Source organism: Schistocerca serialis, chromosome 4 (genome assembly GCF_023864345.2).
Source record: "Schistocerca serialis cubense isolate TAMUIC-IGC-003099 chromosome 4, iqSchSeri2.2, whole genome shotgun sequence".
NCBI classification, from domain to species: Eukaryota; Metazoa; Arthropoda; class Insecta; order Orthoptera; family Acrididae; genus Schistocerca; species Schistocerca serialis.
This window is the reverse complement of record NC_064641.1, coordinates 188,189,089-188,203,094: the sequence shown is the minus strand read 5'-3', so window position 1 is coordinate 188,203,094 and position 14,006 is coordinate 188,189,089. Positions and strand designations below refer to the sequence as shown.

The following is a 14,006-nucleotide window of genomic DNA, read 5'->3' as shown; positions in this document are numbered from 1 at the left end:
GGTTGAACAGTCTCTATCATCTACTATCATCTATGCTATGAGTACAAATGACACTAACTGTATCTGGTGGGCTTGCCTGAATTTGCGTGCACAATGGCCAGGTCGGCTTTCAATGCTAATTAACTCTGAACTTGTGCAACATAAGGAAATTGTTTCTTAACAATTATTTCTTAGCAAAACCTACCCTTCAACATCCTTAAAAGTTTCTCAGACTGTTTCTGACCACCCTCTATTTTTATTACATTGATATGTGCTCCTATTTCACAAATAAAAACACTTTTTGTTGCATGGCTCTATCTTAGCTACATCTCTTACATTTCCTTTTATACCACCTTAGCCAACAATCCTTATAATTACCTTACATGTATATGATTTCAGTTGCCACTACTTAAGTTACTTATTACAAAAAAAAAATCAATCAATTAGTTTGCCAGAATATTTTTGCTGTTATGGAGGCACGAAAGTATTGTCAATTTTTAATACTAGAATGTAATAAATTTGATTTGCAGTCACGTACCTTGTCTATTCCAGTCCTTGTCACAGTCATCTTGCTGACATCCTCATAACACATAATTCACTATAGTTTGCAATGAAACATTATTAATTATCTATATAATCTTGCAAAAGAATCTTTAGTGGTACAGAGTGTGAACGATAATTGTTGGATGGCAAAGGAAACATTACTCCAGCAAATTCACATACCTCTCTCTCTCTCTCTCTCTCTCTCTCTCTCTCTCTCTGAGTGGAATAACCCTTTGGCATATCATTTAACTAATAAAAAAAAATCTAGACTAAAATGGGCAGCAATGTTATTCTTTTCTTTTCATTCATAGTTTTTATCTCTTGTTGCTAACGTTTTGTGTACGCGGAGTAAAGATTTGGAAGTGGCTCGGAGTGAACGGCTGTACTAGAGTGAAGAGAGTTCCTTTTGAGGGACCTGCAACTGTGGTCGGTGCTTGGCATGAGCGACTGGCACCTGTGGTTGACAACAAACACAGTGTACTTATGATGTGGTCGTAATGTTTATCCTTCATCTCCTGTGGTTGTGTCACAAGTGGCCCGGAGAGGTGGCAAGCCACAGAACACATCTGTATTGTGTAATGATGGACCCCAGGCAATATACACTCCTGGAAATTGAAATAAGAACACCGTGAATTCATTGTCCCAGGAAGGGGAAACTTTATTGACACATTCCTGGGGTCAGATACATCACATGATCACACTGACAGAACCACAGGCACATAGACACAGGCAACAGAGCATGCACAATGTCGGCACTAGTACAGTGTATATCCACCTTTCGCAGCAATGCAGGCTGCTATTCTCCCATGGAGACGATCGTAGAGATGCTGGATGTAGTCCTGTGGAACGGCTTGCCATGCCATTTCCACCTGGCGCCTCAGTTGGACCAGCGTTCGTGCTGGACGTGCAGACCGCGTGAGACGACGCTTCATCCAGTCCCAAACATGCTCAATGGGGGACAGATCCGGAGATCTTGCTGGCCAGGGTAGTTGACTTACACCTTCTAGAGCACGTTGGGTGGCACGGGATAAATGCGGACGTGCGTTGTCCTGTTGGAACAGCAAGTTCCCTTGCCGGTCTAGGAATGGTAGAACGATGGGTTCGATGACGGTTTGGATGTACCGTGCACTATTCAGTGTCCCCTCGACGATCACCAGTGGTGTACGGCCAGTGTAGGAGATCGCTCCCCACACCATGATGCCGGGTGTTGGCCCCGTGTGCCTCGGTCGTATGCAGTCCTGATTGTGGCGCTCACCTGCACGGCGCCAAACACGCATACGACCATCATTGGCACCAAGGCAGAAGCGACTCTCATCGCTGAAGACGACACGTCTCCATTCGTCCCTCCATTCACGCCTGTCGCGACACCACTGGAGGCGGGCTGCACGATGTTGGGGCGTGAGCGGGACCGTAGCCCAGCTTCACGGAGATGGTTGCGAATGGTCCTCGCCGATACCCCAGGAGCAACAGTGTCCCTAATTTGCTGGGAAGTGGCGGTGCGGTCCCCTACGGCACTGCGTAGGATCCTACGGTCTTGGCGTGCATCCATGTGTCACTGCGGTCCGGTCCCAGGTCGACGGGCACGTGCACCTTCCGCCGACCACTGGCGACAACATCGATGTACTGTGGAGACCTCATGCCCCACGTGTTGAGCAATTCGGCGGTACGTCCACCCGGCCTCCCACATGCCCACTATACGCCCTCGCTCAAAGTCCGTCAACTGCACATACGGTTCACGTCCATGCTGTCGCGGCATGCTACCAGTGTTAAAGACTGCGATGGAGCTCCGTATGCCACGGCAAACTGGCTGACACTGACGGTGGCGGTGCACAAATGCTGCGAAGCTAGCGCCATTCGACGGCCAACACCGCGGTTCCTGGTGTGTCCGCTGTGCCGTGCGTGTGATCATTGCTTGTATAGCCCTCTCGCAGTGTCCGGAGCAAGTATGGTGGGTCTGACACACCGGTGTCAATGTGTTCTTTTTTCCATTTCCAGGAGTGTATTACCTCCCAACTTCACAAAAGTTCTGCTGCATATCTTGCATGCTAGCCTTCCAGGTATGCTATTTCTACAAGGTATGCAGGAGAACTTCAGTGATATTGGGGAGATAGGAGAAGATGTAGTGGTGGAAGTAAAGCTGTGAGGGCAAGTCCTGAGTCAATCTTGAATAGCTCAGTCTGTAGACCACTTACCCACAAATGGTACAGTTGCCAGGTTTAGGTGTTGGTCTGGCGCACAGTTTTAATTCTTCATGTATATTCCACATACTGTCCATAAGCATGTACAATAATCATTCTTATCTATCCCCACCCCACAAATAAAATAAAGGGAGGAAGGAAGTTTTGGCATAAATGATGTTCACTGGACCGTCGTGCGAGTTGTTAATCCTATCATGGTTGCCAGAATACAGGGCATCAGGTTTCTATTTGGTGGATATTCAATATTATTCTCCTTTCTTCCTTATTTTATTTGAAAATTACCTTGGATGCAGGGATAAAAGAATTCTCTTAGATCAGTTCTTCCTGGAAGGAAATGTAATAAAGCAACTTCTACTTTTCTTGAGTAATTATGTCGACATCCTTCATATGTTCCAGAATGAATTTTAACTTAGTAGTGCGGTGTGCCAATCTGAAACTTCCTGGAAGATTAAAACTAAGTGCTGGACCAAGACACAAGCCTGGGAACTTTGTCTATTGCAGGGAAGTGCTCTGCCCACAGAGATATCCAAGCACGACTTATGATCCCTCCCTTACAACTTTACTGATGCCAGAACCTTATCTCTTACCCTCCTTTTGTGTCATGGCCAAGAAAGCCAATAAATGTGACCCAGGAAACAAGAAATAAAAGAACTTTGGTGACTGCGGGTGATGTGGACAACAACAAATGTGGTGTGCCTATGCTTTGGTCGTACTGTTTATCCTGCATTTCGTGCTATGGTACTGACAAAGACCATAGTACACAATGATGTTGTATACTGGTAGTTCCCAAGGATACAATGCACCTCCCCACTTAAAAAGATGAGATGAACACAACCCAAAGGTGAAGTGGCTGCTGCTCGGTGAAGGTGCCCAGGACTGGTGAAATGGCATTGACTGCCGATGAGAGGACAACGTTCAACCAACGACGGCCGCACAAGATACTACGAAGCCAACGTGCTGGCAAGGCGTGACTCGGGGCATTGATATGCGTGATAGGAAAGGCTACCATGATTAGGGATCTGGGCACGGTTGTCATGAATGAACGAAAGCTGGCTGCTGGAGGACAGCAAAGGTGATGAGACATAGTGTAGCCCAGGATTTTGCATCCAAACTTCCACGAGCTCTTCGTTGTATGCCACAGGGAAAGTAAGCAACAGCTCAGCCAAGGGTGACATGGCAGGAGGTGACAATGCATGAAGAGAAGAAGGAGGTAACACAGAAAATGTGACAGTGGCATTGAGAGGCCCAGTGGTGGTGGTGGTGAGTGCAGTGGCACTGGTGGCTGGGACTGATTGGAACCTTCTAGTGGTGTTGGAGGAGAAGGCAGCTCTGCAGGCACCTGACACCAGTGCAGCAACAGGGATGGCTGGGAAGGATATGGTGGCAGCAGGCAACAGGTCAGTGGGATGTCGGCAGGATGTCAACAGGCTTGGCTGGAAGGCCTGTGTCCAGTGTTTGTTGGTAATGAGGATCACCCTGTGGCTAAACATGCCTTGGTGCACGGCCAACACATCTTGGCAAAGTGTTACACCGTCCGGGTTATCTGGATAATTCCCACTAACACCAACCTGTCAGAACTCCGGAGATGGGAACTTGCCCTTCATTATATCCTCTCTTCTCGTTATCCGCCAGGCCTCAACCTCCGCTAATTTCAAGTTGCCGCCGCTCATACCTCACCTGTCGTTCAACAACATCTTTGCCTCTGTACTTCCGCCTCGACTGACATCTCTGCCCAAACTCTTTGCCTTTACAAATGTCTGCTTGTGTCTGTGTATGTGCGGATGGATGTGTGTGTGTGTGTGTGTGTGTGTGTGTGTGTGTGTGTGTACCTGTCCTTTTTTCCCCCTAATGTAAGTCTTTCCGCTCCCGGGATTGGAATGACTCCTTACCCTCTCCCTTAAAACCCACATCCTTTCGTCTTTCCCTCTTTCCTGATGAAGCAACCGTTGGTTGCGAAAGCTTGAATTTTGTGTGTATGTTTGTGTGTCTATCGACCTGCCAGCACTTTCGTATGGTAAGTCACATCATCTTTTATCTGCTTGTGTCTGTATATGTGCGGATGGATATGTGTGTGTGCGCGCAAGTGTATACCTGTCCCTTTTTCCCCTTAAGGTAAGTCTTTCCGCTCCCGGGATTGCAATGACTCCTTACCCTCTCCCTTAAAACCCACATCCTTTCGTCTTTCCTCTTTCCTGATGAAGCAGCTGTGGGTTGCGAAAGCTTGAATTTTGTGTGTGTGTGTGTGTGTGTGTGTGTGTTTGTCAGTGTCTCTATCAACATACCAACACTTTCGTTTGGTAAGTTACATCATCTTTGTATATATACAGGGCGTTACAAAAGGGTACGGCCAAACTTTCAGGAAACATTCCTCACACATAAAGAAAGAAAATGTGTTATGTGGACACGTGTCCGGAAACGCTTACTTTCCATGTTAGAGCTCATTTTATTACTTCTCTTCAAATCACATTAATCACGGAATGGAAACACACAGGAACAGAACATACCAGCGTGACTTCAAACACTTTGTTACAGGAAATGTTCAAAATGTCCTCCTTCAGCGAGGATACATGCATCCACTCTCCGTCGCATGGAATCCCTGATGTGCTGATGCAGCCCGGCAGAATGGCGTATTGTATCACAGCCGTCCACAATACGAGCACGAAGAGTCTCTATATTTGGTACCGGGATTGCGTAGACAAGAGCTTTCAAATGCCCCCATAAATTAAAGTCAAGAGGGTTGAGGTCAGGAGAGCATGGAGGCCATGGAATTGGCCCGCCTCTACCTATCCATTGGTCACCGAATCTGTTGTTGAGAAGCGTACGAACACTTCAACTGAAATGTGCAGGAGCTCCATCGTGCATGAACCACATGTTGTGTCGTACTTGGAAAGGCACATGTTCTAGCAGCACAGGTAGAGTATCCCGTATGAAATCATGATAAAGTGCTCCATTGAGCGTAGGTGGAGGAACATGGGGCCCAATCAAGACATCACGAACAATGCCTGCCCAAATGTTCACAGAAAATCTGTGTTTATGACGTGATTGCACAATTGCGTGCGGATTCTCGTCAGCCCACACATGTTGATTGTGAATTGAGGAAATACATACTGACGAAACTAAAATGAGCTCTAACATGGAAATTAAGCGTTTCCGGACACATGTCCACATAACATATTTTCTTTATTTGTGTGTGAGGAATGTTTCCTGGAAGTTTGGCCATACCTTTTAGTAACACCTGTAGACCACTTACCCACGAATGGCAAAGTTACAGGGTTTAATCTTTTATGTATATTTCACATACTATTCATAATCATGTACAATAATCTTCAAACAACATCAAACTTCCAACATGAAACCACTACATACAAGTTTTTACATAGAAAGGAGGATTCAGAATGACAGTTGAAATAACTGTAAACTGGTTCAACAAAGATTACATCCATTTTCATTGTTTCAAGCATTTACTCCAAGGAGATAAGATTGTCCAAAAAGGGCTGGCAATTCAAGGATCTCCTCTTGAGAAGTTACTGTGGGCGCCATCTTATCTTGAAGATATGTATCTTGTCTTGGCACAATTCTCCAAATACAAATGAAACAATAAGTCCCCACAATAATTATGGTCTCCTATGTAACAACTCATCTGACACATTTTCGTTTGTAAATATCATTTATCAGTAAGAATACATAGGGATACACATTACTCTTCCGGAGATCTATGTAACACCACACTACTACTGTCACTCAAAGATCTGTCACCACCACGACGAACATTATTGTAGATGTAAAACTAGTTAGTTACTTCGAAGCTTTTCTGCCTATTCACAGCTGCTACAAATCTGAAAAGATGTATTTCATTTTCTGTAATTTCTGAACTGATTTTGGTAAACCAGTCTGAAAGTTACTGTCACTTTCAGATTATTCAGATCGGGAAGAACTCTTGTTGCAACATACGATTGCAGTGTTACACCTGCTGACACAGACAGCTTAGGACTGTAGCTTCCAAAATTTTTGAAGACATTTCAATTGCGCTGAAATTTATTCTCATTGCCGCTCTTGTGAGTATGTCTACCTCTATATTTTCTTCAGTGGAACCGCGCCACCTTGTCATTTTCTTTGTAGAATATGATTAAGAGAAAAACAGTCCTGCCAATCCTGATGAACAGTTTGATGTAGAGAAAAGCTGAATGCAGCGAAATGAGACCAAATAAAGTATTCAAACACAATTTACAAGGCAGAAATGTGAAGCCAGAACTGTGAAAAGCTACTGAGATATGAGAATGAAATACTGCTAAATGCTTAAACTCATCAGCAGTACTTGCTTATCCACATGATGGCTCTTCTACAGGATGTCCCAGGAGGGATGCTCAATATTCAGCGATATGACAGTTAATGATAGTTTGAAGCAAGAAATCTAATAAACACGGGCTCTAAAATGCATACCTTAAGAGCTATGAGCACTTTTTCTGTAGAACCGGTGTGTTTCACAGTATCAAAGATGAACAAGTGCTCGTAGCTTTTAAGGTATGCATTTTAGAGTCCATGTTTATTAGACTTCTTGGCTTCGAATGATCGTTCCATTCCTATCATGTTACTGAATAATGGCCATTCCTCCTGGGACACCCTGTTTTATTGTCACTGGTCAGCAAGGAGGCCACAAGTAACTTTTCAACTGCAGTGAAGGAAAACCCTGAGGTCGTGCTTAAACTTGTCGATGGTACCTTGGGAGCAAAGGGTTAAAATGTGTTAAGGTTAGAAGTACACTTATTAGTTTAATTGTCTTGCATCCAGTTACTCTGACAGTGACCAACTGCTTTTTTTTTCTTTTTTTGATCGTATGCTTGTCCTGTTTTCCCAAGCACTTCAAAACAAGTGATAATGCATGGATGATAATTTTTTAACATTTTTCTGTTGTGTGTAGTTCTCACAAAGAACTTCTAAATTAGTGCAGGTGTGAATTACTTTGCACAGCATGTTTTCAGTGTAGTAAAAATACGTAACACAAGTGATAGCATATGAATTGTAAAATAGTGGGTAGCACCTTCAGCAGAAGGCTCATAATCTCTTTCTCAGAAATAGTAGTATTTATAGCAGACAGTGGTCATCACAGAAGCTCAATCAGCAGATTTTTACCATACACCTGTATGACACATTAAGCTCACAACATACCAGCAGTATTGAGATGGCAACAATTTTTTTCTTATGAATGTAATACAGAGGTTGAAATGCAACCAGTATGAAATTTTGGTAAACTTTCATAAAATAACAGAATGGCAACCATTCTCTCATCTACAGGAGATTGATGCGCCGAGCATAGTAACATACAACAGAAAACAGCATTCACATTAGCTTTCGAGCACTAGCTCTTTTTCATGCAGTAGTTGGTTGGTTGTTTTTGGGGAAGGAGACCAGACAGCGAGGTCATCGATCTCATCGGATTAGGGAAGGACGGGGAAGGAAGTCGGCCGTGCCCTTTGAAAGGAACCATCCCGGCATTTGCCTGGAGAGATTTAGGGAAACCACGGAAAACCTAAATCATGATGGCCGGACGCGGGATTGAATCGTCGTCCTCCCGAATGTGAGTCCAATGTCTAACCACTGCGCCACCTCGCTCGGTTTCATGCAGTAGTACACACATTCACTCACACAGATACACAAACGTACACACTCTTGGCCAGGGCAGTTTTGCTCCAGGAATTTCCAGTTTTGGCAGTAACACCACTTTTTAACCACATCTTCCAGGTCTTGATCAATTCACTAAAAGCACTACATGTTTAGTTAAATATGTCCAGCACCTTAAACAATCTTGAAACTGACATTACAGATAAGCTTACTTTTTTAAATGAAGTTAACCTCTCATGCTTCACCAGTCATCCATCACTGTTCGTTCAGTCAGTCACAAGTGAACCTCAATGAGGCTCTCAACAATTCTGTTAACCTCACTGCAACACAACTTAGTGATGTGTGGCTGTTCAGTGAATCGGGAAAACAATGATAACATTTGAAACAAGTGGTAAATAACTGGGGCTGCAGATATGTTCAGAACCTGAGCAAATAACTGTTTGCAGCCTTCATATTTCCCTCAAGTGCCAACATGTTAGGAGCTCTGTTCAGTCCTGTCAGGAGCTGGCAACTGACATATGTGCTTGAAAGTACTGTTTAGTTTTCTGTGGCCAAAACTGTGCAGTTAAACTCTGTGGAAAAATTTAACACTCAAGGAAGACATTGGGGCCAGGAATGGTGTCAGAAAATGCAGGGCTCTGGTACTTCATGCAAACTGAGGTGATTGTCATTTCCAGTTTTTTTTACTCTTAAATCATTCACGAAGGATAAAACTAAAGGATTTAATGAATGTTCCTATGGAATAAAGGTGCTTTGTAATAGACAGAATGCAGATGTGGGGAACAGTACTGTTCGTAGGCAGCCAGAATTGCTTGACAAGGCTATACGTGTACCTACAAAACAGGTGACAAACACAACGAATATTTAAGTGCTTGTGAAAGGAGTATTATTAGCTGGCAGCCACACCCTAGCACTTTCCTCGCTAAAATGTCAGTCACAAGATATTTAAATTACATTACAATTGATACGAATCTGAGAGATGTATCACAAAGCCAGGAGGAACTATTCTCTGGCTTCCTTGCTATCAGTTGCAAGTACATTGTCCAGTCACATTAAAGAGACCACCTGTCAAAAGCCTGAATAACCACCTTTCGCAGCGTGAACCACAGTAAGATATGCAAGACAACAGCCAGTGAGGTTCTGGAAAGTACCAACAGGGATGTGGAGACATGACAATTTCAGTGCCATGACCAACTGCACTAGGTTTCTCGGTTTGAGGATCCATGATGCATAAAGCCCAACCGACGTGGTGCTACAGATACTCAGTTGGGTTTAAATCTGGTGAGTCTTGGGGCCTGGGCAGTATAGTAAACTCATCTTGGTGCTCTTCGAACTGCGCACATACACTGCAAGCTGGATGACACATTGCCCTGTCCTGCTGGTAGATGCCATCGTGCCAACACGCAACAAATTGCATGTAGGGGTGGAGATGGTCCTCAGTGATAGACGCAAACTTTTATTCATCCACTGTGCCTTCCAGAATGACGAGATCACCATGAAATTCCACGAAAACATTCCCGAGACTGTAACGCTCTCTCCTCTGGCCTGGACCCTTCCAAAGATTGTTGCAGGGTGTTTGCTTTCATACATTTCTCATGTTTTATCGAAAAGGCCACCAGTGCGAATTCCAGCCTTCAGAGCCCATGAACAGCAGTCATCATGAGTGCATGGAGCTTGCGCCTGCTGCAGAGGCACATACACAGCTATGTTCATTTAATGGTTGTTAAAGCGACACCATTGGTAGTCCTTGGTTCATTTGGGCTGTTGTCATTCAACAGTTGCACGTCTGCCAATACACGTCTGCTGCAGCCATCTTTCACCCCTGTCATCTATGGCCACTGCTGCACTACGGTTGCAATGGCACCAGTTTTAGATACTGACATTTTGCCCCGCACAGTATACTTCAACCAGGCTGTGAACAGTTTACATACTTTGTCATCGTGGGAATGCTTCCACCCCTGTCCCAAAGCTGACGATCGTGCCCTCTTGGATATCAGATAAATCACTCCATTTACACATTATGACAAAGACTGCAGTGCACTGCACTGTTTCTTGTAGTGCTCCCCCCCCCCCTCCCCCCAAAAAAAAAGAACCACTTTACACACCTTCCAGTGCTACTAGCCACCACCTGCAGTCCGTGAGTGGTTATTGCACAATGACATTGAATGTGTGTGGTGTTCACATTAATGTGACTGAAAAAATCCAATTTTTATCTTTTTTCTCTCCATCGTTAGCACATTACACACTACATTTTAAGCAGTGTAGGTTAAAGAAAAGTGGCCAATGAAATAATTAATTTGTAAATAATGAATAAATGACAAAATCTGAAGTATTTTATTTTAAAAACAAAAAAAGGAAATTCTCATATATTCAATACTGCACAAATTCATTCTGTATAAACTGGAAAGTACACAGTACCTTATACACATTTTTTTTCCATAATTCAGTTATCAATAGATTGTGTTAGGAGATTCAAACAGGATTGGTACTACTGTGTTAATGAAATATTTCATCTGTTTCTACTTATGTAATAATCATCGTCATGTACTGTTGCATACAATGTTTCACAAGTAATACTAAGAGACACGTATTCAGCATTATTACACATTATGACACTGAAATCCTTATCACTCACACATCAATTCAGGAATATCCTTACATTCAAGGTTAAAACAGTACCTGAGTCTTAATAGTAATAATGCAGTTTGCCAACAACTGACAACTGGTGGCAGTATAATATATATCACAATTCAGGTGTCCCATAATCAGACCTCAACAATTTCAATATCACTGTCTTGAAGTTTAGGTTTCTTTGAAATACTGTTTTCTTCATCACTGGTTGACTTCCTTTTCTTTCCTTCTCGGTCAGTTTTGGTTATTTCATTAACACCATCAGCATCGACAACTTCAATGTCGTCATCATCATTGTCCGTGGTGCCTGTAAGAAAAATTATTATAAAAATGCATAATACTGGAGGGCCTAAGGAGTGGAATGGCAACATATACAATCTGACAATTAATTTGCACACTGTGATAACAGATTTATCTGCAGCAGGCGCGGCTCGTAATTAAAGGCTCTGAGGCGGAGCCGCCCCAAAATATTTGTTAAAGTAAATTTCGCAAGAACATATTACAAAATTTAAATTATCAGGACGAATTTCGCACATTTCCCATTCCGATTAAAATAACGACGGTCAACGTTTTTGGAACTGTTTGTATCGATAGATGTTTTCCGAACGGTTAGTAGTGTTTAGGCTGCGCCTTGGAACGTCCGTAAGCTGCATGTAGTAGCGGTATGGGGGCGTGGCTTCTACATAGTACTGCTCTTTATGGGTGACCCGAAGGCTCAGAGCTTGCTGCCTAAGGGTGTCATACCAACCACCACATGTTTTTCACGTTCCACTATCTATGTAATAAAGGAATGCAGAGTAGCCCAAACTTCGCTATCCAATCTCTGTCTCTGCACATCTCTACTACGCTTCAATGCGTCATTAATCGACGTTAAGTATTATTGTTTTGATAATGTTTTACATAGTTGTTTTGTTTCTACCATTGGCTATTTTATCCACATTTACAATAAGTTTGCAAATATCCCGCCAATGTGCACTAGACTACTGTAACTACAGGCTCTCTAACCGTAACCACAGTACTGCCATCTAGCGAGAGTTTCATAAGTGATTAGAGGACAAAGTACGCGAAATTTGTCCCGTGACTTTACTTTCCTTGCTTGCTGATGCTGACTGATTTTGTTGATATCGTGTGATATTAGCAAGTTTCTTTTTCGGAGTGTATTTTGCAAGATTTTAGTGAGTTTTACTTGCTTGTGAATATCTGCGACATACCGCGAGTGTGAAACCAGCACAATATGAATTCAGTGTGCAATTTAATAGGTAAAAACTTGGAACACGGCCATAGGATGCAAGTGAAAGAACTTGGTGCACCCAGACCCGATCTAACGATCAATCAAGAACAGAAACAGTGCAAATCTAGGCAAGGATAAAAACGCAGTTTTAATAGAGCAATGTACGATGCAGCTGAGTGGTTGTGAAGTGGAAAATGCATTTTTCTGTTTCACCTGTCTTCGTACAAACAGTACTGATAGTGCCTGGACTGAAACTGGTATCACTGACTTAAAGAATTTTCACGCAAAGGTGAAAAAGCATAATTCCAGCAGAAAACATTTAGCTTCGAGCTTTGGAGGTAAACTACATTAAACGCCTTAAATTTAGAACTGAAAACACCAAAAATATTAAGCAGCCGCAAAGTTAACATTCATCGCATTAAAGATCTCTCCGAAACGCGTCTTTTCATACGATTTGCTGCAAAGTGTCAGAAAATGTAATGACGACGTATAAAAACACTAACCAAAGATTTTAACTTGAAGTTAGCTTCTAATGATATTTAATAAATTAATACCTGATTATAGAAGACACAGTACGTAAAATTATGGGTAGAGAGTGATCTGCCCACCCCCCTCCACCTGAATTCTTAGTTGTTTATGTCAGACTAATCTGTAATGTAACCAGAGGTCTATATTGGCTCCGATTGATAAATGCCGCAGCATTCCCCAGTATAGAAACCACGAGCCGCGCCTGATCTGCAGCATACACAATTCAGCAAGTTAATCTTTTAGATTAGCCTGACAGTAACGTAACTGTTTCACAAACAATATGGTAAAAATTTCATTTGGAGATAAGACTAGCTGACTTGTTTGAATAAATACACAACACTCCTTCACCTGAACCGACTGATACAGTAATGTACTTGGTAATTTTATGATGTGATTTATTCATAAGGTCTCATTATTATTAGGATGACATTAGATTCCAAAGTGTAGTGTTCTAAAACATCACTAAAAGTAGGATCGTAGAAGATATGAAGAAAAATTAAAATACACTGGGCTTGCTATGGAAAAAGTTCTGACTTTCAACCAGATGACTTAGAATAATTTTTGCACCTGGCAGGGATGGATGGAGTGGAAAAACTCAATTGGCATAGTAATTATCTCGTGTAATACAGTGAATTCTAGAGCAAGAATGTATTGCTCATTTGGTGCCCTGCAGCTTGAAAACTCGTAAAATTTGTAATTTTATTAATTAATTATTCAACAAAAGCTGCTTTGTGGTAGTATTTTATTTCACCAGACTAATTTCCGGCATTGCGCATCATCAGTGGTATCTGTATTACACAAATATTTTACGATAAGTTACTTTCAATGTATCTGTGATTTCAAATTAATGATATGGTTATAATAGAGGGAAACATTCCACGTAGGAAATATATATCTAAAAACAAAGATGATGTGACTTACCAAATGAAAGTGCTGGCAGGTCGACAGACACACAAACAAACACAAACATACACACAAAATTCAAGCTTTCGCAACAAACTGTTGCCTCATCAGGAAAGAGGGAAGGAGAGGGGAAGACGAAAGGAAGTGGTTTTAAAGGAGAGGGTAAGGAGTCATTCCAATCCCGGGAGCGGAAAGACTTACCTTAGGGGGAAAAAAGGACAGGTATACACTCGCACACACGCACATATCCATCCACACATACAGACACAAGCAGACATATTTAAAGACAAAGAGTTTGGGCAGAGATGTCAGTCGAGGCAGAAGTGTAGAGGCAAAGAAGTTGTTGAAAGACAGGTGAGGTATGAGTGGCGGCA

General features: G+C 42.6%; 1 protein-coding gene across 1 annotated transcript in view; it reads right to left on the bottom strand.

Moving 5' to 3' along the window:
* Positions 1–10,650: 10,650 nt before the first annotated feature.
* Positions 10,651–14,006, bottom strand: part of LOC126474063 (SUMO-activating enzyme subunit 2) — a 132,809-nt gene continuing 129,453 nt past the window's right edge. Inside the window, exon 12 of the mRNA XM_050101473.1 lies at positions 10,651–11,277. Coding sequence (XP_049957430.1) covers positions 11,105–11,277 — 173 coding nt within the window. The 3' untranslated portion in view covers positions 10,651–11,104. The remainder of the gene's footprint in view (positions 11,278–14,006) is intronic.